At 41.2% G+C, this 27,109-nt stretch overlaps 1 protein-coding gene and 1 pseudogene across 2 annotated transcripts in view; one reads left to right on the top strand and one right to left on the bottom strand.

The window, feature by feature from the left end:
• Positions 1–27,109, top strand: part of RASGEF1C (RasGEF domain family member 1C) — an 82,032-nt gene that overhangs the window by 23,366 nt on the left and 31,557 nt on the right. For both annotated transcript variants that reach the window (XM_053376937.1, XM_053376936.1), the window contains exons 2-3: positions 21,321–21,502; positions 24,602–24,724. In XM_053376937.1, the coding sequence (XP_053232912.1) occupies positions 21,323–21,502; positions 24,602–24,724 (303 nt within the window). In that variant the 5' untranslated portion in view covers positions 21,321–21,322. The remainder of the gene's footprint in view (positions 1–21,320; positions 21,503–24,601; positions 24,725–27,109) is intronic.
• LOC128407922 (60S ribosomal protein L27-like) lies at positions 11,522–12,000 on the bottom strand (annotated as a pseudogene).

The raw sequence follows: 27,109 nt of genomic DNA, 5'->3' as shown, positions 1-27,109 counted from the left end.
ACCTAAATAAGGAGCAGCACAAAGCCCAAATTGGGCTCAGAATTAATTGTGATGTTTTCCATTTGACATCATATCAAGGTAGCTAAATAAAGGGTGGAGAATGGATCTGTATTGCAAGAGAATTCTCTGTCTTATTTAATAACAACAAAGGTTCTACTGTCTGGAGAAAAGCCAGGGACTGTGGGAGGAAAACATCCTAATCAGAAATGGTTTGCTTAAGGAATATAGTAGGTTCATCTCTGCAAAGAGGAACAAATCTACTTTAGCTTTCTGTCAGGATCAAGTGAATGAAGAAGGATCAGAACAGTCATTCCTTTTTTCAGTGATAAGTATAGGCTGCAGTCATGGTTCATGATGAGGTATTATAGGTGACTCATCTGCAATAAGAGGTGGAAGCTGTTGATAAACACAATAACCAACCCCAGTGCTCAGAGCTAGTAATTTGGTTGTGATAAGCCAATGCTTCCCAGCAACTTCAGAGGCAACAAAGAACACCAGGTATGGATATAAAATTGTCCTGATCTTCTACGGCTTTATCAAATATATGATTATATTCTGAGGAAATTAGACTTTAAATGAATGTCAGGTCAGCAGCAATATGTCTGTTTCACATTAAGGTCAGCAGCTACTGGAGGTCCCTGAACTAAATGCCTACCAAAGGACACTGTCTGCCCTTGCCAGTTCCCAATCCAGAGGACAGAGGGATGGTGAAAGGAAAGTGGCGGCAATGGAACAGGAAGACACATGTTGCAAACTTGTCTCTCTGTGGCATAGAGTCTGCGCTGCTGACTATATTCACAAACTGACCCTCCAATGAATCTAGTTGAAAACTAATGACATACCGTATCTTTCGCGCTATAAGACGCACCAGACCATAAGACGCACCTAGTTTTTGGAGCGATCCCTCTTGCTGTTTTGGTTTCTGGGATAGCTGCGCAGCCTGCATTCTCTCCATAAGATGCACACACATTTCCCCTTACTTTTTAGGAGGGAAAAAGTGAGTCTTATAGAGCAAAAAATACGGTATATCCTATAGAGACTGCTAATCAGATTTGCAGGTGACACTTAAGCTGGGAAGAGGATCTCATAAAAAATACCATAATTCAAATCTTCTTGACAGGTTGGAATCCTGGGATAAACACTTAAGATGTTCAACTGAGATAAATGTAAAGTCCTGTATTTAGGGCTCCAAAACCGATAGCAACAATATAGGATGGGGGAGACCTGGCTTGGCAGTTGTGATGCTTGGTACCTTTACACGCTTCTCTCTTGAATTTCATCTTGTCCATTTGATGTAACCTATAGATGCTGATGCAACTATAGCAGCAACTTGTTTGAGGCAGATGGGGTTTGTTGTTCTCACAACCCTGCACATCAGCTCCATTTCCATAATTGCATATAGCATTGCATTAGTAATTCCTTGCAGTGACCCAAACACCTTTGGGATGGTGATAAATGATTCATCTCCTGTCATGTTCAATTTTTGTGCCTCTTAAGAGCTTTATGAGACATGCTGTGATACATCTGACAACAGTGGTTATCCTTAGTATATTAGCAGTGGCCTGCTATGGTATTCTGGCTCAAGAATCCATCTACTCTGAACATAAGCAAAATGATACACTGCTTCAGCCTCCTGATACAATTCCTAGCTGTGTCATGTAGATTCTGAGGCTGTGTCTCATGGAAATTTTTTCTAAGCATCTTGCACAATATTGGGTGATTGAACTAAGAATGCATTAGCAATACCTCTGAAAATAAGTTTGGCTGGACTTTGGTTTTCCTTGATTTACACCACGTAGATTTAAATAAGACTCTTGCATTCTAAAACATGGGAAACGTTTTGCTATTGTTGTAACTTACTGGTACTTGTGGAGATTATATTATATACATATCTGGCATTTGAACTATCCTAATGCATATATTCTAACAATGGGATGTATATGGGCCGCTGCTGCTTCAGCACATTTTGTGTAAACTCTGTTTGCATTGAAATAGAAATAATTCATAGAATTTTTGTGTGAAAGAAAAAGAGAAGCATATGAAAATAAAAATAAAAGAAAAAATAAAAGAAAATAAAAGAGTAGGGAAGATGCAGACAGTATATCATTATGGTGCAAATACTATACTTCCGCTGTTAGCATTTAGCACATTTTTTTAACAGAAATGTTGGATGGGAGATTAAAACCTGATTCATTTAATCTCTATCTGCCTCTAGCCTATAAACCAGGAATGTTTCAGACACTGTATAGTCACTGTGGAGAAATAAAGAAAGCAAAGTCACCTGAGCTGTAAGAGGAGAAAAACAGGCGAGTCCATGGAGTTTAAATCGATACCCCTTCAGCAGCCAAATGTTTAATAAAGAATATTAATGGTCTTGCTCTTCAAGAAGTGTAAGAGCACAAAAAGATAAGAGGCCTGCTGGATCAGGCCTAAGATCTACCCAGCCTAGCACCCTGTTCCCATGTTGGGCAGCCAGAGTGCAGTAGCATTCTCCTCATTTGAGAGACCCAGCAACTGGTGTTCAGAGGCATGTAGCCTCTGATCCTGGGTGCAGCAATAGCCTTATCCTCCATGAATTTAATTCCCTTTTGGAGCAACCCAAGTTGGCGACCATGACAATGGGAGCTAATATTGTGGTAGCCAACTCCATAGTTTATCTACGCAGGAAGCAGCTGAGTAGGAAGGGCAGCGAACAGGAATTCAGGCGCGTTGTAGGTTTGGTGAAAGGATCCTATGTGATGAAGGGCAGTCTAAAAAAATTACCAAGATGGTAATAATGTGCCATTGATTGCTGAGCACACACCATCCATGTCCCAAATGGCAAGCAGTCTGCTGTGCATACTAATTCCAGGCTCCTCCCACCCCCATTTCTGTGTAGAAAAATGTTTCCTGTGAAGAAAATGAATAGCATTTGAAGTAGTCCAAAATTAGTTTGTACCAACGTGGCTGACGTAAGAGGTGTGTGTATGTATTCTTTACAATAGTGGTTTTCAACATTCGGGGAGATTTAGGTGGTGCAGCTTGTCATTCAAGGCTGAAAAAAAACCTCCAGTACCAACATATCAGATTCTTTAGAGATAAAGGACTGTATTCAATTAAATTCTTACACTAAAAGAAGCCAATGCAATAATTTCTGCTAGTGCAGTGGTGCTTTCCCCCTTCCCCTGTGTACCCCCTGTGCCCTCCCAAAATATCTAGAATGGTGCACAAGTAGAGGATGGAGAAGATGGTTCCATTGGACAAATGAAAAAGTGTGTGCTGATGGAACAATCTTCTTAGCGCCACTTTGAATTTAACCTAGTGAAACTCTGTTTTGCTTTGTATCTTTCCCACCACCACAATTTTCCATCTATCTATCTATCTATTCAAGTGAATGAATAAAAATAAAATAGTGGTGGTTCTACCATTGAGACTCAGTGTGTGATGCAGTTGTTTGTACCAATTCAAGAGGTAAAGACCAATGCTTTACAGGAGGATGGAGCTTGTTTAAATGGTTCCCAGCAGCTCCCAACTTTACCACACAATTTCCAATCTATTGTCTGCATGTTTTGTATAGATCCGGCACAGCCAGTGTGGCATACTCAAGATGTTGAACTACAACTCCCATCACCTCTGCCCACTGCCCATGCTGGCTATGGCTGATGGGAGCTGTAGCTCAACAACATCTGTAGTGCTCCTGTAATAGGCAGTTTACAAAGGGCGAGTAGAAGAATAAATGTATATTCTAGGAGAGGAACATAAGAGGCTAATGTTTGTCTAACAATCATTAAAGGGCTTGACGTATAATTTCTTCTGATACCAGTATGAGAGGGAAATATTTTGAATGATGGGCATCCTTGAAACCTTCTCAGGGGCTCTTGCATAGTTCTGACTTTGTAGGAAAGTGCAGGTTTGAGGTGATTTAACTTTCCTTTAACATTGGTGACAAATGGTCAGTGTACACCTTCTGAACCTTCTGGATGGAAAATAATTTTTGTTTTTGATTATTATACTGGTGTGTTGCTCACTTTTGGACTGCTTTAGACTGCTAAAACATGTTTATTTTAGACTGCTAAAGCATGTTTATAAATGTTTATTCTTATTTGAATATGATGTATTTGTCTTATATGTGTTGCCTTATAAGGGCCTTGCCCTAAAAGACAACCTTAAAAATATTTAAACAAACAAAAGTAAATGAAGCACATAAGAACTGCTATAGTTTAAAACCTATAGCCACTTGAGCAGAAACATTATTTAAGCACACACACGCAGAACCAGTGAGCATGCCACACTTTTTAAAGAGCTCACAAACCTCTGGATTACAGACAGATCAAAGTAGATACACAAATGGGAAATTGTGGCAACTTCATACAAACCTGACATAAATGCAGCATGACTTTAAATTTAAATTTTAAAGGAGAGCTTCAAAAATTTTGTATGGTAAGCCTACAGCTATACTCATTTTAAATCACTGAAGCTGAATCTTTAAAAGAACAAGCCTGAATTTTAAGTAGCTTTGTTGCCTTATCACTTGCAAGTCACTGCTCACTGGAGAATCTGCCAAGTCTAAGTGTTAGTTGCTCTTTTCATATTTTACTGTTTGTTGTAGAATTACAGAATTATAGAGTCAGTGGGGATCAAAAGGCCATCTATGCTGCCTGCCTCCAGACTCGGTGCTCATGAAACATCCCTTTGCCTTTGAAAGTCCTACCAATGGAAGGGAGAGAAGAAAACATGAGATTCTGGGGTGGGGAGCAAGATTCAGCAAAGTTCAAAGGTCCTCTCTTGCAGGCATTCAAGGTTACATTTTAAGTACATGTTGTGTGATAGCAAGTGCATGTCCTTGTTATGCTTTTGAAAAGCTGTACCAATTTTTTGAATTACACTTTTAAAAAATTAAGCAAACGGAGGCTGGTGTTTCTGGCGTGCAAACCTGGTATAAAGTAAGGTGGGAGTGATTTTCCCATTCCCAGAGTGAGGAGACATGGTTCTCTCCATATGCAGAATCCTGGATACAGTCTGTTTCCAGCTGTGTTCTCTGAGTCTCTGTCCCTGGAGGTACTGATAACGCTTGTCATACACCATCATCATAAGCAAAACAAATTGCTTCCATAGCAATGTCAGTATAGCTTTACTTTTAACTTCCTCCTTTCTAAATCTGCTAAATCGTCTTTGGGTTTGGTAGAGCAGAAATGCCGCACTACAGATCAAGAAAAGCCAAACTTTTTTGCTGCTTTGCCAAGAACTGCTTCTGAAAGAGGATTAAGTACCAGCACGCGTTTCCTATAGAAGAATAAAGCAAATGCTTCCTGGGGAAAAATAAGTGATAATTAAGGTCTGCATTTGGGAGGCTATGGATAGGGGTTCTCTCTTCTTCCATGGCTTAGCACATCTTAGAGCCCTGCTGCATTCCTGTGCCAGAAATCTTGTCCATTCATTTCCCACATCTGGCCATAGCAGATGTGATGGGTAGTAGGACAACCCCCTCTATACATCAGCACTGCAGTAAAAAAAGTAGCATTCTGGAAGTTACTGGTGGTGCCAACACTTAAAGCTTTACAGTTTAGACTTAGATCCACATGTTGGATCTAAGCCTAGCACACAAATTAGAAACTGTAGCTTTCTTTTAGCACAGGGCTGCCTTCTGGAGACTCTCTTCTTTTCTCCCACAGGGTTAGTGCTCATAGAAAACAGGTCTGGGAGAATGAAGAAGTGTGGCATAAAACCAGCACTTTGCAGGGCTGATCCTTCCCATTCTGATCTGAACAGAGGGATAAGTTCCAAGCACGGAACGCAGAGAACCCTCGCTATACACATGGTAGGTAGGAGTCACTGGATTTAAAAAGAGACACAGAAAAGTTTGCCAGGCACCTGGGACTGGTATGATGAGTCGGGGGCTAGGCACAGGGAGCTGTCCACTTCCAAGTTAAGAAGGCTGGTGCTGAATAGGCTTCTGATGAGATAAACAGCACAGGATGTTTATGTAAGTGTCAAAAAGATTTTTAAACTGCCCTTCTTCAACTGGATAACATGGCAGTGTACAAAGGAAGTCCAAAAGTGTTCATAAAACCATACAATACAACCAAATAAAAACAACATTAAGGGTCAGTAGAACACAATAGGACAAGGAAAACAACTAAAATGCCCGAGAAAACAAAGACGTTTTGATAAGGTGCCAAACAGATAACCAAACTAGCTGATGCTGTGCCGGAATCAGATCATTTTTCCTTGGCTGCTAGATGCCTCCCTCACCTGCATCTTCCCAGAGAAACTGGGGGGGGGGGCACTTAGGTCCTCTGTTTGCTAGAGCTATACATTCTGGGGATTTTCCAAGCAGCTGTGTAATCTGTACTGTGCTTTCTGGCACTTGCCTCAGCTCAAGCGCTCTGTCTTCGTGAGAATCCCTTTAGAATGCAGCTCAGTGTTGAACAAGATGTGCATAATGAAAAAAATATATTGCCAGGACTTTCAAAGTGTGAAATGGGTTCCTATGGAACCATAAGGAGAAGCAGGTACTCCCTTGACATCCTATGCAGCCCAGTGATTGTGTATGCTTCACTGGAGCACAGAGACAGAGTGCTGAGCTGCTCTCCCCACTCAGTCAGAGGTAGAAACCGATGGGGAGACATCTTGCTTTGCTGCATCAAATAACATGGCTTAAGTCAAACAGCAAATGCACAGGATTTTTGCGATGGATTTTGACTTCAATAAGGCATAATTAGCTTTGATTCATGTGCTCCACATTAATTGGTTTTGCGTGTTGGACCAGACGTGTGCTAATCATAGTACTTATATGTGCTCTATTCATACGAACACAAGGACAACTCATAGGCCATAATAAGACCCCTGAAGCAATTAATCTGTTAGTGGGGTAGACTGCTGTAGGCTGATTCACAAATGCCTAGTTTGTACAACACATAAGCATCCTTTGTATAATGCAATGTGTGACAGAAGATGCTGTGATTTCCTATCCCCCCTTTTTTTGGAGGCAATATAAATCCCTTAAAGAAGTCAAAATTAATTGGTTTTAAAAGTCTGTTTTAAAGTTTGAACTATTGGGAGAATGGAGCCCATCTGCCCACCTCAGCTGTTGATCCCATTGTTTGCTGCTTGCACATGTATTGAACCCCTGCAGAAGAAGAGATTGAAGCATATCTCCCAAGCTCCTTTCAGCTGAAATGAACAATGCACCTCTTATTTTGGAAATAACTTTTCGCCCTTCCAGCCCCACCAAGAGGTCCTGAAAATTGAACCTGGGACCACATGCACAGGAGATGCTCTACCACTGATCTTTGGCCCACTGAGGTTAACTCCCCTTTGAAACCAACACCTTTAAAAGTGACTTTGGTTGTCTTGTGCCTGCCCAGATTACTTAGCATTTGGCTGCGGAGTGGAGTACTGTATTGTTAGAATTTTTGTTGTCACACGTGAACAAGCTATAACCCTTTATGAATTGCACAACCTACAAAAATATGAGTGCTTTATTGTTTATTTACTTGTTTGCTACATTTCTATTCTGCCCAACAGCAATATATGAGTGTATATCATTAAAAATAAAACAGTTACCTAATAAGATGAAACAATAAAATCTAAACACAGCATAAATCAGGAGCAGTGGATAAAAACAATATAACAACACTAATAGGTGGAGCAATAATGTTCACGGATCTTAAAACTCTAGAATTATCAAACAATCTGTACATCACTAGAACTTTTTAAATATTAAAATACTGATCTTCCATACTTCCAGTGATCTTTTTGATGTTCTGATATATAGCAAACACTGTTACTTTGTGGTATAAATTGACTTGAGTGTTGATTTTCTTTTCAAGCAAGAAAACAAGTTTCTGCCTCTCCCCCACGGCACACACTATTAATCTCTACTTGGTTAGCTTTGATATTTGAGTATCGTCAAGAGAATGATATATATTAAAGAAATACATACGTTAGCTCTGACCAGTTCTGCTAAAGATTAGGACAATATTGGCATTCAGTCCAACATTTTACAGTAGTGTAAAAAACTATTATCAGTGAAGTCACAAATCTGATCCAAGAGAAACATAGATATTTCACATTCATGAAGCATCATTTATACCTGGAAGAGTCTCTGTATATTATCATATTTCCATCCAGGGCAACACTCCAACCAATAAATCAGGTTCATAGTATTTTCACATTGGTCATGAACATTCTTCATGTGCAGATTGGGTGATGTTTAATATTAATTGCAACGTGGTTCAATTAACCATAGTGTCAAGTTGACAGGTTGCTCCTGGCTCTGCTTGGTTTGCAGTGGATTGGTGATGAATATTTATAGATTGAGAAAGATGCATTTCCTTCATCCAACAATACATTTTATTTATTAACTGAAAAGCCCTTGAAATATACACAGCCTGCTATGCCATGTCAAAAAACACTTTTGCATCTCTGTGTGTATGCAAGTATATGCATTTTCTTATTTTTGATGTGGAGACAAGTAACAGGAAGTGTTAATAAATGAAAAGACTTTGTGAGTGAAGCATTGTAACATGCAGCTTTCTGCAGAAACTGCAGAATGGTGATACTACTGCAGAATTGTGTGAGAAGCAATCAGCGGGTAATATAAGTTGCATTCTAATTGTTATACAAGTTTTCAGTTGAGAGGTGAAAATGAGGGTGATTTTTGTTAGAGTTTTAGCCAAGAAGACATGAGTATGAGATATTATGTTGCTTTTTCTTTTCTTTTTAAATCGTTTACATATTCGCCATCGTGCTTCTAAGAGCATCATATTGATTTGGACTTCATTCAGATGAGCAGCAATGTGTCTGGATTAACCCCAAGATTGAAAGAGAGTGATTCTGATCTCACCTCACTGTTACACTGCTGCCGGGATTCCACTTGTCACTCACAATTTGCTTATACTGAACAGTGAAACCATATTTCTGGCAGTTGTCCATATTTGATAGCAATCTTTGCTGGCCACCTTGATCATCTCAACAATAGGGTACTTAATTAATAAATACTTATTTGGATTTCCTTTCCCAATGACATCAGTGGAACTAATGCATGATAAGACATTTCTGGTCTTTCAAGCTCTGGGGTTGTATTCAATGCTGAACCTACTCAGAATAGTCCCATTGAAATGAAGAAACATGGCTAATGTAAATTCATTAATCTCATTGGATCAGCTCTGAGTAGATGTTAGTTGGATGTAACCACTGGTTTTGGAGATGTTACTCTGCCTGCTCCCCATCCCCACCAAACTATGCCAGCACAGGGAAGTCTTAATTTCCACATCCACCCTGCTGTGGCTATCAAGACTGCTGGAAAGCACATTCACTCTATGTTAAGATTCCAAGCAACATGTACTATTGTAAAGAGGTGACATTTTAAGACTGAGATCCTATTCACACTCACCAGAGAGTAAGAAGCATGACATTCAATGAGGCTTGCCTTATGAGTAAACATGCATAGGATTGTGTTGCGATATATTTCCAACCTTCTTTCTTTCCTAGTCTTGATTAGCTGTTGATGAATTGATAATTGAACTTTAAATGTTAAATTAATTACTTGACTAGTCAGTGTTACTTAGAAAAAACCCACAAACAAGTCTGAGTGAAGAACTGTGGGAGGTGGCAGGGAGTGCAGAGGGCAAGAAAAGACATTAAATCCAGGCTTCCAGCAGTCAGGCTCCAGAACCTTATATCTTGTGCTACCAGCAGTGCCGGATTTACGTATTAGCTAAATCACGTATATAGCTTAGGGCCCCACTCACTTGGGCCCCCCCAAAAAAATTTAAAGGGGAAAAACTGGATGTACATTTCCAAAATATAAGATGAAAAACAAATAAAACCTACATACAGCAAGTGTTTTGTGTTGTGTAGGCTCCTATGATGTAAGTCAGGGGTCGGAAAAGTTTTTGTGGCTTGGGCCAGTTCACAGTCCCGCAGGTGCCGCGATGGGCCGGAGTGCACGCACACGCACAAACGCTATTTTTTGTCTCCTTCCAGTGCAGAGGAGGCATACACAGCTTCCCATTGGCTGCAGGAACTTCCTGCAGCCAATGAGAAGGTGGCCAGCGTTGCAGAAGGTGGTCCCCACTTTGCTCTGCACCAGTTTAGTGCAGCGCATGGGAGCTGACTGAGTGGGCGGTGAGGGTCCCCAAGGGGGTAGTGGGGGTCCATGGGCTGGTTAAACAATCCCCATAGGCCACTTGTGGCCCATGGGCCTTAGGTTGCCGACCCCTGATGTAGGTAATAGGCCCCGCCTGCTATATAAAGGGCTCCATTACCTTCAGTAGCTTAGGGCCTCATCAAACCTAAATCTGGCCCTGGCTACCAGCATTCTGTTTCTATTGTACATCTGAAACTGAGCTTGAAGCTTAGAGGGGACCACCTGGACTGCAGTTCCAGCTTGCTTGTGGCACAAGCAAAATTTTACTCTGAAGTGTGGCCCAAAACACTGCTCTACAGGTCCTCCACTTTGCCTTCAAAGCTGCTTATGGCTGTTCTGCATTTTTTTTAAAAAAAAGGCGAAGGAAAAGAATCTCAGAACTAGGTGAAATATTTATTCATTTTTAACTTTCTATATACCATCTTTCAAATTACGAATTCAAACATAAATAATATGACACAAATAAAATGCAGTTTGTGCAGAGTTAAAATCACAGCTAACTCACTAGAATTAAACACCCACAAGAGCTTGAGATAATGGTATTTTGGTGCTAATTTGAAATATACTTATTAATGTTGGCAGAGGAGAGGTGATTCCATAGAGAGGGAGCCACTACAGAAAAGGCTTTCTTTCCACTCCACCCCCCTCCATTGCTGCTAAATGAACCTTTATGTGCCACAGCCAGGATGACTTCATCAGGCAATCATAGCATTCAGGAAGGGAAGAGACTAACCTGATCCCAAGCTGTAGTTTCACCCTAAGGTGTCCTAGTTACATGGCTGCCTGAACAGGTGCAATTATATTGATCTCTGAAACAAGGCAATAATAGCAATTTAATTCAGCTCAGTATTATGTCCTTTTACAGTGATTGCCTTTCATATGCCTTAATTCTGATGACTGACAATATTTTAAGATCAAATAGTTTATCCACTTTGCCTCTTGTTGAAGATCTTTCTCCTTTTTTTGCGCTGATGCTAACATAAAAAGGAAAGTTATATTAAAAATTTGGAGGGGTAAGATATTAAAGGCTCTGGAGAACTGTTGCCTGGATAGAATTTTGATTGGTGATTAATTTAATTGGCCGGAAATCATTCTGTTTCTGATTTATATTCTGCTTGGGACTGTCTCTCAAGCTCATGCTAATCAGTAACTCGTTTTTCCTATCAAACAAAATTTACAGACATGAGCATAAACAAAAGCATTCTGCCAGGAAGGTGACCTTGCTCTCTTCACAAGCAGCATGTTAGCAATTGATTTCAGTGTTACACTGTTGTTGATGCACTGGGCATCTTTCAGGGCATAAAGATGGGTAGATTTTTTTTTTAAATAGACAATTATTGAGAGTAGCTGGCAAATATTTTGTTTTGCTAAAACATTTCTTTTTGGGGGGGCTTTTCAAAAATATTTATTGGTGCAAATGCATGCCACTCAGAATCTGAGCTTCTGGAAAAACCACTTGTTCTTGCCCGTCTTGTATCTCTCCTCAAATTTCACTTTGGCCTCCCGCCGGGCTTTACGTTTTAGCGCAGGGTCCCTAAAGACATCCTTGTTGACAACGGGGAATATCAACTGAGTACCTGGTAGGCATCAAGTGGTTGTAACTGTAGACCTTCACAAAGGACTTGATCTTGGAACACTTGGCAATCTTCTTCTTGCCCATGCTTGCTGTCACTTTGCATGGGTAGCGATCGATGCCAGCCACCAGAGCGTGGCTGTAGGGGCGGTCAGAGGTACCATCATCAATATTCTTAACAATAACAGCTTTGCGTCCGGAGTAACGCCCAGCGAGGACAAGGACGACTTTCCCTGGTTTCATAAACTTGCCCATCTTGGAGCTGCGGCAGCGATGGCACCCACACCGGAAGAGCATTGCTAAAACATTTCTGAAGAACAGGAGCAAGTATTATGAACATGCCCCATTTGTCCTTAAGATAAATGAATGCTATGCTGCTAGAATTCTTGTTGATATGTATCTGTTACCTGTGAGGCAAGGTGAGGCGACCGCCTCAGGTGGCAGGATCCACAGGGGCAGAATCCACTCCCTCCTCAGCAGCCCCTGCATGCTATCTCTACAGGGGCCTCTCAAAAAATAGGAGGCTCTGCTGGTCCGGGGAAGGTGGATTTGATTCTCCTTGATCTTCACTCACCTCTTCTTCCCTGGTGGCAGGGGTAGGGGGACAGGTGCCATTTTGTGGTTCACCTCAGGTGTCAAAATGTCTTGGGGCAACCCAGAGGCAACTGCTGTTGGCTGCTCCTCCAGTCTTGATTGCCTTGTATCATTCTGGCAGCAGCAGGGCTCTTCAAGCCGCAAGGGCTGGCAGACAGCAGTGGGTGAATAGCTCATCTGAGCACAGCGAGCCAACAATCTCTCGCCACTACAAACTGGAAAAATCTCAGCAGCAGTAAAGAAGGGCATGGTGCATATGTGCTGTGTATATGGTGTAAATGTGATATGTACTTACATGGGAGAGAATATGGGTAGCAACGCCCAGTTTGGCTCACTGCCAGTGCCAGCATGTAGATGCCGGGTGGCTGGCTAAGGGTGAAAGTGACCACCCCGTTGCATGTTTGTACTATCAGTTATTCCTTACAGTGATGCCCCTTTAAAGGGGACATCCTAATGCTGCTGGTCTCACCACAGTGGTACCTCGGGTTACAGACGCTTCAGGTTACAGACTCCGCTAACCCAGAAATAGTACCTCGAGTTAAGAACTTTGCTTCAGGATGAGAACAGAAATCACACAGCAGCGGCACGGCAGCAGCGGGAGGCTCCATTAGCTAAAGTGGTGCTTCAGGTTAAGAACAGTTTCAGGTTAAGAACGGACCTCCAGAACGAATTAAGTTCTTAACCTGAGGTACCACTGTTGTTGTATTGGTTGTTACTAAACACATAGCAGCTTCTTTCCTGCTTCTGAGGAATAAGCAGGTAAAAGTCTCCAAATTTATGCTTTATTGCCACAATGTGATTGTGACTCTAAAAAAACATATTTTTCCCCTTTCTCACTCACCTTCCTACACTTCCTTGAATTAATACGTTGTTTCTTGTTTGAGCATCGCCAAGGTTTTTTCATTAATTGTGATGTATAGGATGATGCAATCTGACAACTTTTCAGGCTGTAAATTGAATGTTTTATGGCCTGTTGAAAATGTGAAAAGAAAGCAACAACTGCCATCGGCTTCAGTATTATGTACCTAATAATTTTCTAAACCTACTGGAAGGCAATTTATAACAGCTCTGATGGTGACTTTGCCCTGGCTTATGATACAATCCCTTATGTGTCTACTCAGAGGTAAGCGCCACTGAGTTCAGTGGGACTTAACACCAGATAATGTGAGTATAGGGTTGCAGCCTAGTTATTCTGCTTTCACAAAACACTTGCAAAAGTTTATGGGTTTTTTTGAGTAACAAGAAAGTAAGAGATAAATCACAATTTGTAAAAAACCTTTTGGGATACCGTATATCCAGAGTTATGTATGCAGAAGGCCTCTTGCACAATGGAACCGTTTAGCATCCTTGTTCCACACCACAGCCTTTTGTAGTCCCTGAAAATCCTTGCCTGAGTGTTTGGGGGACTTCATGAAAGGCCTGGGACACAACAGGGGGTGTTGTATGATGGGATAATTCCTGAAAATCAGGCAGAGGCATCTAACGAGTGAGGCACGTGAACATATGCTAAGAGATCTATAAATGTTACTGATTTGTTTTCTTTCATTTATATCCTGCCTTTCTTCCATCACAAGTTGTCTTCTATCCAAGCACACCTTAGCTTCAACAAGATGGCAGTTTTGTGTACCTTCACAAAATACCCTAGGATACATTTATATTCCTTAATATGTGAAATACGGCCATTTATTATTCTTATTTCTCATTAGTAGAACAGGGAGGTTTGCAGCAGTCTTCTCACTCCCCACTTACCTGACTGAGCCAACAGTGATGCCAGACTAATTCTTCTTGTTCAGGACATAGATTATTTTCATACCAACACAGCTGGCTTTTCATCAGTGTTTGCACTGCTGATAATTTGACAACAACTAATGACTGTCTGCATCAGATATCTTAAATAGGCAACTTGTTAAAAAATAGTAGAACAGGCTTCATAGTCATGCTGTCCTAAACTGCTCTGCAAATTGATGCATGAGACACTGATGACACAGTAGCTATATAAGTAAGCAGAAGCAGCTGTTTTGCTTTTAGCAATAATTCACTGAGGGTTTACAGTAATAAAACTTGTTTTATTGGGATGAAAGCAAAAAAAGACTGTGCATCGGCAGCAAATAGTGAATCACAATTCACTGAAGGAAATACTAAAACAGACATCCATTTAACCAATCTTTTGACTATCTTACGCTCTGCTTTTATGGCCGTAAACAGGAAGATGGTTCCACTGCCTAATGGTCTTGAACCATGGAAGGATAATGAGGCTGCAATCCCACACGCACACAGCAGTAAGTCCCATTGAATTCAGTGGGCCTTGCTGCTGGGCAGGCCCAGACGGGGGGGGGGGGGATATGGGCCACTTGGCCTGGGCCTCCGATTCCAAAGGGGGCCTCTGTCAGCATATTCACAATCACAGGGGATGCACTGGGGCGAATGCGGAGGCGCAAAGGCAAATACTCAGATATGCAGATACGGTTCAAGCCTTGAAATAAAATTATTTGTCAGCATAACTTTTGTGAAAATTATTTATATACTTACTTATTTATAAGACTTCAGTTATCCCCAGGGTAAAAAAAGGGGGGCACATTATCTACCTGGCCGGACCTCTGCCTGGCTCTGCAAGGCCCTGCTGGGTAGATATGCATAGGATTGCATTGTGAGAGTTACTCACATAGTTTAGTATGTTGAACCTCCTGCTGATGGATCTCACCATCAACTGGGCAATGCATTGCAAAGTGTTTGTAAGCCATCTTGGCAAGTGCTGCATTCTTAAGCTTTTTGGATCCCAAAATTAAGGCTTCCTCCTAAGTATTTTCAGTGATAATTGGCTTTTCTGGGTGAACTTATCGTAAATGTTAGTTTACTATCCTGAAACAAGCATCAGCTCCAAGATGCCCAAGTTCTTCTCTCAAATATCAAATTGCATTTATTTATTTATTTATTTATTACATTCAAAGCACCATCCAACTTACCAGATCCTCTGAATGGTTCATAAAATCCAAATACTTTAGAAAGCTAGTTCTACTCAGAATAGACCCATTGAAATGAATGGACATGACTAACTTAGCTCTGTTGGTTTCAGTTTGGCTACTGAAGCGAGAACTAATGTTGGGTACAATTCAATAAATTCAAAAATCACCATAAAACCATCACAAAGCTGTACAAGATTAATAAAAACAATAACAAGCAGTACTAAAGGTGAAGCAGAATTGGTCTAGTTATTGCAATCATTATTAAAAGGCCTGGGGACACAGATATATCTTCCCTTGGTGCTGAAAATATGCTTTTGTAGACACCAGATGAACCTTCATAGGGACAGCATTCCAGAATGGGGGCACAACTATCCACATCTCCTCATTAAGTGGGGAGACCTGGAGAAAGACCTCTGATTATTACAGTCTTATTTGCAGTGATTTCCATGCTGCCGTAGAACAAAGTAGGAGGGGATGGGCCTCTTAACTTCATGGTTTGCAAAGCGGGACCTCAGGTCCTGCAAGCAGAGTAAACAGAGCTGTGCCCACCCTGAGGCTGTTCACAATCATTCCAACAAGTCTCCGCCTATGCCAGGCTCCCTGCTTGAATGCCCATAACAACTGTAGATTCAGGAAAAGTTGGCTGTTAGAGAGGAAAAAAGCAGCCCTGAATGGTTCTCACAGATGAATGCTGACTTATGATGATGGCACAGGGACTATGGTTAAAGTAGGACGATATCTAACAAAAGCCTCTTGGGTGACTGATTTTCTATTGCTTTTAAAAGAATCCTGCTCTTCTGGGGCTGAAGCACCTTTTTCTGTTTAAGCAGAAAGAGGCTCCTGTGAATCCATACTTCTTGTTGACACACGCTGCACAGAGCCGACTTGTAACACTATCCAAAAAATGGCTCTCTGCCAAGTTATAAGTATGGATAGTCCAAAACTGTCTCTATATATTTCTAAGTTCTTCTTCACTGAGAATGTCACTCTCCTCCGCCCTGCAAACACACCTGCACTTTGCTTCCAGCCTAGATTGTCTTTCTCTGTGCCATGAGGCCAATTCTGACATAATCTCCCCAACATCCTGGTCCTTGGAATCAGTGCCAGTGTTCTTCTTCACCCAGCAGCCGTTGGATGTGGAGCTGCCTACCTGACTTGTTTAACTCAGTGGGTTTATTGTACTGATATTTCATTGGCAGCTGAGTCTTGGGTTCTTTCTGGGGAAGAGCATGTGCCCCAAAACAATATATTGATATAATCCCTATATTTTTTCAGTTATTCGTTTAGATTGGGGGTAGCAAACTTGGTATTGTCCAGATGTTATACCTCAGCTGCCATCATTCCAAACCATCAGACATGCTAACTGGGACTGATGGGAGTTGGAGTACAACATCTGGAAGGTGTCGCATTGGCTATCCCCAGTTGATATATGCAAAGTATAACAAAACAATCCCATAGCAGAGCTCAAGTCAAATGAATTATATTTATAATAGCCATAAGCTATTGAAGACAGCAGAGCTATGTTGTCATGTAAATGAAGATAACAAATGAAATGAATATGGAAAAAAGGAAGAACTGAGAAAAATAAGAGAAGAAGATATGTGGCTGCTGATCTCTTTCCCCTATTGTTATGCATAAAAGAAATAAAGAAAGAAAAAACTAAATCCTAGTCCTGCACAATGAGGAAAAAACAGGATTTTGCTTTTCTAATGTATGCAGTATAATCTGTCCTTCCAGGCAACTCCTGTTTTTGTCTGTTTATTTCAGTAGGATAAAGTCTAACAGTATTGTATCTCATTATTAGAGAAATACACATCCCTCAAAGCAAAATGTTCACATCCACTGAATGAAAAGCAATTCTTCTGTGGCTAACATGCCATGCCAGCCTTTCAACAACTATATTTACACGTGTGTTTTGAGCATTATCAGGATGAGCATTGAATCTGGAGTAGAAATACACGCTATCAAATCCCTGCTCATCTTTAAAAGCTTTGGAAAAATAACTGTTGCTAAAATCTATGTGGCATAGGGCTGGTATGGAGTTAAAATGGGATAATTATATATTACCTCAGTCAGGAGTGACTTCAGGAGCATGTTGCTTCCGCTTAGCTTTCAAAAGACATTTGAAGTAGTATAATGTGCATTTATTAAACAATATCTGGGAAGTCTTTTGCTTAATTTCTGTTAGCTAATAAATCTGGGGTCGAAAGAGGGGATCTGTGGGGCATAAATTATGACACAGAATGCATTGGAGAAAGTGTGAGACAAGTAATAAAGTGAAGGAATTTCAGATAAATTGAGGGAAGTCAAAAAAGAGAAGTAAGATGTAATTAAGATGTATGGAATGTACAAATTTGTTTTTATATTTGAAAACCAATAAAATATATAACAAAAGAAAGTGTGAGACATGTAACTGATACAGTTTTGCAACCTTTTTTTTAAAAAGCAAGCAAATACCAAAAACAACAACAACAACAAAAACACACACACCCGTGGCTGTAGTAGTTCTACATCTGTGAAATTCATTCCTCATTCTATACAGCTACATACTTTTATAGAGATTATTGCCATAGAAACAAAACAGTAATATGGTGGCAATATGGTGGCAATATGCTGGCAATAAGTGGGATTTGGCCATCTTTCCAGATTTAATACAGTATGTACACTGCATTTAATATAATGTAGGATGAACAGCAATCATTTGAGGCTGGGAAGATTACTATCAATACACTGCATACCCCCCTTTAGAACAAGATACTTTTATGGCTTCTTTCCTTGCTAGAGTAACACAAATTCAATTACTGTTAATGAGCATGCTGTCCTTTCATAATCAAGCCTTCTTGTTGTCTTGTTTGGTTTTTAATCAAGAGAAGGCCCTCCCCCCCTTTCTTTCAGTAGTTGGAGATCCAACACTGACAATATTATTACAGATTTTCTAGAAACAAATGTAGGAGTGAGTCAGACCAAACTGCAGGGACTTTCTCATTGAAGGAAGAGATAATGAAAATTCTATCAATGAAGCCTGAATAGGGTTCAGTGCACTGACAACCTTGTCATTCAAATCCAAGTGAAGTAACATCTCTTTTCCACCACCACCTTTTGTTCATAGTTAAAACTAGCAAAGCATTATTCATATTACACCCTTCTTCCATCCAACATGGGATCCAAGTCAACACACACGTGGTTTCCAGGAAGTCTCCCATCCAGGTACTGAGCAGACTGCGACCTACTTGTCTTTAACAAGGTGGTGGTCTTATGTGCCTTCAGACTATACCCTGGCAGTGGTCCAAATCTAGAGGAACAGCAGGGACAGTGCATTGTCTTAAATGCTAATAATATGCCTCAGAATGGCTGCTCCATGTATTAATTTATTAGGAACATAGGAAGCTGCCTTATTCTGCACCAGACCATTGGTCCATCTAATGTAGTGTTGGCGACATTGACTGCCAGTGGCTCTCTGGGATTTCACACAGTGTTTTCTCCCATACCTACCCAGAAATTTTAGGAAACTGAACTAGGGCTTTCTACATGCAGAGCAGATGCTCTACGAGTGAGCTGTGGCCTTCCTTATTATTCTTAAGATATTTCTGGTGTCTCCAACTCCTCAAAAGATTCCATCAATGGAGTCTCTGAAAATTTCTACACATCACTTAGGAAGACAGGCAAACTAATACCAGTCTACTGGAAGAAGCAAAGATCACCAGTGTCGAAGCAATGATTCTTCAACATCAACTGTTGTGCAGATGTCTGATTATCATCTTCCAAAGCAACTGCTCTATGCCAAATTTAAAAATGGAAAGCGTAACGCTGGTGGTCAACAAAAGAGGTTTAAAGACTGTCTCAAGTCAAATCTTTTAAAATGTAGTATAAGCACCAACAATTGGGAAACACTTGCCTGCGAGCACTCCAATTGGAGAACAGCCTTTACCAAAGGTGTCATAGACTTTGAAGGCACTCAAACTCAGGATGCAAGGGAGAAATGTGCTAAGAGGAAGGCACGCTTGGCAAATCCACACCGTGATCAATTCCCGCCCTGAAACGAATGTCTCTACTGTGGAAGGACGTGTGGATCCAGAATTGGCCTCCGCAATCACTTACAGAATCATTGTTAAAACCGTGTTTATGGAAGACAATCTTACTCGGCTATGAGTGATCGCCAAAGAAGAAGAAGCATGAATAAAGTGGTAAGGAGTGCATAAAAGCAAGGTCGAAAAGAAAAGAAAAGAATTTCTTCTGCACTTTTTAAGCCAAATGCTTTCTCCAAGCCATTTTTCAGGATTTTTTGTTGTTGTATGCACTATTTGGATGTTCTTTGCTGTTGTGCTGCACGCTATAGGAACAAACAGTAGGACTGCATAGAGTAGCCCCACATCAGATGTCTGCAAATACAGTGTGAACATCTGGATCAAGGGGACCTTTGCACATAGAGTTGTATGCATTAAGGTTTCCCTAGTATCTGCAATCCTGGTCATTCAGAGTTAGAGGTCCCAGCAAAGGCTTTATGCACATAACTATTTGCCATAGCCATTCACACTGGGTGCATAGAAGTCAGGAGATGTGCAGTTAATAGCAGGGCCATCGCTGATTGGTGCAGCCCCATTCCTTATTCCTGTATAATTCAACATGAGAATAGAGAGGAACCAGAATAGACCTCTTCTATAGATATATATCTGCTTGATGTTTTCTATTCCCTTTGAACAATGACTAATGTTTGCACGATGAAGGGGTCCAGTAGATGGCCCCAAACAAAGTGTGATATGCCTCATGACCACAGAGTGAACTTCAGTGGACTGGGTACATCAAGAGATACTGCCCAGAGCAATTTTGTGGGCCTCAGCAAGGCAGGCAGGCTGCTACTGATGGCGTAGCTGGCGTAGGAACAGGGCCAGGGATGGATCCCAAATAGCTTTGGCAGAAGAAGACTTCCTTGCCATTTAAGAGGCTAAGTAAGTGCTATAACTGCCCTGCCATTGCTGAAACCATCTGCTTTTGCAAGGATTTATCCTCTCTTCTCCCACCCATGGGAGGCCCAGGGAGACATCTCTGGCACATTTTAAAAGCATTGTCACACTTATATCCTGCTGCCACAGCCAGATTGCTGCTACCTTCGCAATCCATAGAAAGCCCCTGTGTAATTTATCATTATCATCATCACTTGGCACCTTATTATCTTTGCCTTGTTTACCCTCAGCAGAAAGCACTGTGTGAGGCAAGTTATTTCTGGCAGAATGAAAACTAAGAATGAGAGAGAGAACAGTAATACATATCCACCCTGTGGAATGTGAACCTAGGCACAATGCTAGGGCACACACTCTTAATTTCTTTCCCCTCAAATAAGAGTTGATTCCTTAATGTTTTAGTTTAAGCAGGCATAGACATTGAGTTGTTTGAGTTATCAAGATGTGCTGTCTGCAGAATGTTAACTACTGAATTCAGGTGTTAGAAACTTGACAGGTTTATTAATAGGAATATATACAGCTGCCTGACAGGGCTCTTACAGGCTTTCATCTAAGCTACAGGCAGGGAACCTGTGACTCTCCAACTGCTATTGGGCTCCAGCTTCCACGAGCCTCAGTCAGCGTGGTCAACTGTAAGGGATGATGGGGCTTGGAATCCAACATCTGAAAGGCCACAGTTTCCCTATCCCTGACCTAGATTAAGGGCAAAAAATGAGGGGAGAGTCTTCAGGCAGTGCACAATTAATTAATTGTTCTGAAAATGGCCATCAGAGTGTCATGTGTCACTCAGCATCTTCAGGGTCTGCAGGCTCTGGAGGAAGATGAAGAGGCAGATAAGGAAAAATGGGGAGGGGAGGCTGGGCCAAGGAAGGCACTTCCCTGTCAGATGGTAATGTTGGAACAGGAGTCCTAGCAAGCAGCAAAATTCTTACTGGAATTTTGGGGGGAAAGGCAGCTCTTCTTCCAAACACCTGAGAGATTTTGCAAACCTAAATCTTTCCTTTTACTTATTCACTGTTGGGTAACATTTCAGTTTATGGCCACTGCTCTAGTTGAACTTCTCCGCTGACATTAAGATCTTGCTCTGCCTTCTGTTACAGGGATGCCCCAAACACTGAGCTCTACCAGCATGTTTACTCCTTGTGGCTTCAGCCCTCATCATCTACATCCACCCAAAGAAGGTGATGAAGGAGGACTGATCTTTCAAGATGGAAACCTCACCTCAGCATCTCTTGATGCTTTAATCCAGCATCTTATACCTACAGCTGACTACTACCCTGAGGTAAGTCCTATGTTAATGTAAGCTGCCACATCGCTTTCATGAACTGGATCATTGGGAGGAATTATTGCTATGTCCATCATACTGTCAGGGCATGCATTTCAGCTAGCCAGACAGAATGTTCCCCCCTCCCTTTTCACTTACTGTTCTGGAAGTTCTCTCAACAACCCCTAGAGCCAATTTTTTTTTGGGGGGGGAGAGGAGAGAGAAGAAAGCCCCATTGCACAAGTGGTGGTCTTTGTGCAGGGCTTCCACTGATGGGATTCATCCATTTCAAATCCCAGTTCAAGTGCTAGCTACCACTTTAAAAGTCCTAAATGATTTAGGACTAAGGTACCAATGGAACAACATCTCCCATATGAGTCTTCATTCACGTTTCAGTCATTGTGGGAGATTTATCTGAATCCCACTGTTGTCGGAGGTTTGGTTGAGGTCTTTCAACATAGTAGGAGGTCTGCTTGGTTTATGGGGCATTAAAATGCTATTTTGTTTGAATGAGCTTAAGGGCTTGAGTATACTGAATGTGATCTCCCATACTGTTTTACTGGATCACTGCAAGTTTTATCAATAGTGTGCTATACTATGTGAGTTGTAACACACCTTGGGTATTGCTGTATTCAGTGGAATGATAGGGAATAAATATTTATGATTATGTGATTCTTGTAGAGCTCTTTCACACTGAAGTAGCATGGTTGCCCAAGTGGAAAGGAAATTTGTATCATGACAAGAATTGTAAATGTTTGATGAAATGTAGGATACACTGCAAGATAAATGGTTCTGTGTAACCCTTTGATTTAACCTGAAGTTTGCATTATTCTTCCTAGACTTCATCCAAATCACTGGGGCAAAGTCAAGGGGAGGAAGGGATGTTAAACAAATATCATATACTAAGAATAGCCTAACCAGCTGGATCAGGGGGCAAGTTCTTATTATTGCTAATTCTAGTTTGCTAAATGCTGCTTTCAGTTGCACTCATAGTTAAAAGATCTTAAGTTCCATTTAGTTCAATTACTTCTAAACATGTATAACTTAGGGCTCAATTGCAGCCACTGTTAACTTGGCTTTTGTTGTTACATCTAGAGCTAAAAGTACTTCATTAGTGAGAGTCTATAGCCTAACTGCTTTTGATTGAAAACAATGGTCATTTACATGAAAGGAAATGAGCACTCAAGATTGCAGCTTTACCCCATGAAAAGAGTGGCTATTTTTAAAAAAACTCCACTCTGCTGGAGATGAATGCTCTACTAAGGCTAATGCTTCAAAGCCAATAATTGCAAAATTCAGCAAATTCTGACATTTTTAGCAACACACACATGAACATGATACATATCCATATTATATTCACAGTTTCATATATTCATAGATTAATTTTTTCCTGTGAATGAAGCATGAAAAAATTGGGAACTAAAAGTATAACAAAATTATCTAATTTCTTTGCCTGTTTGTTTGTTTGTTTTTTGGTTGTGAAGCAGATGTTTAATCTTAACGTTGTTGGTTTTTTCTTCATGTAACACTGCAGGACTATACAATACCTTATGCATTTTGCATAGGTGCTGTTTAATTAGCTGCAACAATATTGGTTTTTTATCCTCAACCATGTGTCTCAAAAAATGTGGTTAACAGTTTTGATCTACTAATTACTTGAAATTAAATCATATTGCGTTCAATATAATGTAATCCCAAGTAAGTGTGTAAGATTTCCAGCATTCTACTTTCAGCCTGCTGGATATCATTAGGAAAATGATCAATGGCTATATCAGGGGTAGGCAACCTAAGGCCTGGGGGCCAGATGCGGCCCAATCTCCTTCTCAATCCGGCCTGGGGACCGTCCAGGAATCAGCGTGTTTTTACATGAGTAGAATGTGTCCTTTTATTTAAAATGCATCTCTGGGTTATTTGTGGAGCATAGGAATTTGTTCATATTTTTTTCCAAGCCCGCCACATAGTCTGAGGGACGGTGGACTGGCCCATGGCTGAAAAAGGTTGCTGACCCCTGGGCTATATGCTACATCCACGGTTGGAGGCGGTAAGCCTCTGAATACCAGTTGCTGGGAATCACAGGTGGGATGAGTGCTGTCTTTCAGGCTTCCCATAGGCATCTGATTGGCTACTGTGAGAACAGCATGCTGGACTAAGTGGGCCTTTGGTCTGATCCAGCAGGTCTCATCTTGTTCTTAGAATCTAAAATACATACATTTGGGTTGTGATCTTATACATAAATTGCAGGGAGTTGGGCTAGATGATCCTCAGGGTGCCTTCCAACTCTGATTCTATCTATCTAAGATGATGGACACAAGACAAGATTGGAAAATGCAATCCTATACACATGCGGTACTATACATACATCTGTTGTTGTAATCGTAAACATTATTTTTAAAAATGGCACTAAAATGTTGATGGATTTTCATGATAGCTTTTTTATAAATAGCAAACTGAGATGTGGAAATATGGGAAATTTACTGTTGGGGAAAATGAGAAACTGAGAGAAACCAAAACTGACAGTCACCCATCACTAGGCTGTAAGTACGGCTGGATCATAATAGACATTTGTAAAAGTTTGCATGATAGCAAACGGATGTATTTTACCCCATCTCTCATTGTAATAAAACCTGTGGGTTATCCAATCAAATGAATGGTGATAGATTCAGAACAAACAAAAGGAAGTAGTTTTTCTCCATTCACATAGTTAATCTGTGGAATTTCTTTCCAGCAGGTAGATGACTTTACAGGGGGATCAGACAATTCAATGACGATAAAGTTTTAGTGGCTACCAGTCGTGGTAGCTGTATGCTGTCTTGGGAATACCCATTTCTGGAGATCCAGAGGGTGTCATGTTCCACTTGCAGGGGTTCCAGAGTAAGAAAAAAGATGCTGAACTAGGCAGGCACTTGGCCTGATCCAGCAGGGCTCCAACTCCTATGATACATTCCCCAAGGACAGCAATCATTATATTACAGCTGTTTATCTTGTACACGAGCAAGGCTCTGTCTTCTTTTCAAAATATGTAATCTCTCCTCCTTGCAAAGTCTTGCTGTGGGTTCCCTTTGAGAAATCATCGCTCATATTTATTTGCAGATAAGTTTGCCTCTTTCCCTTTTCCAGAAGGCCTATATCTTTACATTCCTCCTGAGCTCAAGACTCTTCATTGAGCCTCATGAACTTCTGTCCCGGGTTTGTCACAAGTGCATCGAGCAGCAGCAGCTGGATGACCCAGTGCTGGATAAGGTTAGTACTACCAATGGCAGGCGGGTGGGACTGCCTTTGCAAAGAGCTGCCAGTGCTAGAGCAAACTAAAGAAATCCCCTGGCTTTACTCTCTTTTGAATCTTTTAATTCCTTGCCGCCTGTGTGCATTCACTCCCATGGGGTTTTTTCTTGATGCTGAGTGCCTAGCATGGTTGCATTCTAACATAACATCAGTGCCTCTGAGCAAAGCTGCAGGCACTGGGTGTAGCAAACACTTCAAATCCCCTTCTATCTTCCTCTTGCAGCCTGTCTCAAGTCTTCCCAGGTGGTTTCCCTTTCCTTTCTTGAAGGTTTCACTGAAGCCTTCAGGGTTCCAGGACGAATCATTTAAGCTGTGCACTGTCAAGAGCAGGTGTCACTGCAACGCTATATATCTCAGTTTTGCCTAATGCATCGTCCCTTAGCCCTAGGCATAGTTTGCAATCTTTCCAGGCTTACCTGTCACTGGCAACTCCCCATAGCAGAATTGCAATTGCAATGAATGCCTGCATGACAAAACAGTAATATATTTGTACTTGGAAGCACTGCTATATATCTAGCTACACATCAACAACAAAAACAGAATTGTGCTGTTGTTAGGTAATGATTCCCTAACAGAATGCAGAAAGTAATGTTTTTATTTGTAGTAAAGTCTCTTCATAAATACAATGGTCTTGCTTGCTCAACTTGTTGAACCTTAGAATTGTAGGACACACTTGTGGGATGTATTATTACTAGAGCTGTCAAGTACAACATTTTCCTGTTGCCTAGAATAGACACACATGCGAATGTGGCTCCAGACAGGGAGGACTTTGTCATACCTGCTCTGGAGCTTCCTCCCCCTATGTGTGACCAGGTAGATGGGTGTTGACCCTAGCTGACCATGCAACCATCTCTCTCTTGGACTCTTACTCTCTTACCCTTGGACTCTCACACTCCTGGCTTTTAGCCAGCGCATGGCTCAACCTTCACATAGGATGGAGTCCATAAACAGAAAGTCTGAGATGTAGCTCAGACTTCTTTTCACTCTAACCACTAGATAAAGCCGGTCTTCAAATTACTGCTGTGAACTGAATGTGAGTAAAACGTTATTCTTACTTTTAAAAAAGACTGTGTTGTGTTACTATTATTTTAAAAGGGAAGTAAAGGGGAAACCTACTGGGAACAATCCAAACTAGACAAGCCAGAATGGATTGCTTAATTTAAGGATTCTAACGAATCATCTTGTTTCCAATAAGTTGCAAGGGGAATGTGTTCTGCTGTTTACTCACTAGTGTGAGTGAGGAGGGTTAATATCAAAACAATATTTCCTCTCCTAACTTCCTTAACATTCCCACAACACTATGGTTTTCAGCAATGTCTACACTTCCTTCTCAGGGTTTTCAGCAATGTCTACACTTCCTTCTCAGGGTTTTGCTTGTGACAGTTCTCACCTGTATATAGTACTGGCACATATTTTTCGCCGCCTTCCCCTGGCACCAATTTTGTACTGACACTCATGGCTCTTTCATCAATATATGAAAAGCAATACTCCCCCCATTGCATTATGTAGGTCACAGCATGGACATCCCAAATTATTTCTCTTTGCATCATGCCTTTCTGCAAGTGCCATTTTTGAAAATGCTTCTACAAACACAACTTGGAAACTGGGTAAGTTTAGTTCCCAGAATAGTTCCCATCCTCAACTGTCAAAACTTTTGTTAGAATGTCAGCAGTGCATGAATAGCAGAACTGTATTGTGCTTTTGCTTCTTCAAAGCTGAGTCTGGTGGCAGGGAAAAGATTATAATACATCCCCCATCTGGCTATTCTGTCACTGAAAATTAAAAAAAACCTGGTGTTAAGAGTGATAGTTTGTGGTGTGAACTTGGCCTTTAAAGCTTATAAAAATAGCCCATGTTTAGCCTCAGGAAGATACTAATTCACCCAGAAATATTCAGACTGCTGACTTATCTCATGTGACCCAACAAGAAGATTCTCAAGGTAAATCTTTATTTCCTGGCTGTTTATCTAGAAGAGGAAGTTTCACAATGCAGTCCTAACTATGTTTACTCAGAAGTAAGTCCTACTGAATTCAGTGGTGCTTACTCCCAAGTAAGCAGGATTTGGATTGCAGCCTCAGTCAGTCTTACTATACAGTGGTACCTTGGGTTACAGACACTTCAGGTTATGTGTTTTCGGGTTGTGCACCGCGCCGAACCCAAAAGTACCGGAACGGTTTACATCCGGGTTTTGGCACTCGCGCATGCGCAGAAGCGCTAAATCGGGCTTTGCGTATGCGTAGAAGCGCCAAATAGCGACCAGCACGTGTGCAGACGTGGTGCTGCGGGTTGCAAACGCTGCGGGTTGTAAACGTGCCTCCCGCACGGATCACATTTGCAACCCGA

This window comes from Podarcis raffonei, chromosome 2 (genome assembly GCF_027172205.1).
Source record: "Podarcis raffonei isolate rPodRaf1 chromosome 2, rPodRaf1.pri, whole genome shotgun sequence".
Classification (NCBI taxonomy): Eukaryota; Metazoa; Chordata; class Lepidosauria; order Squamata; family Lacertidae; genus Podarcis; species Podarcis raffonei.
This window is presented reverse-complemented; position numbering and strand designations above follow the sequence as displayed.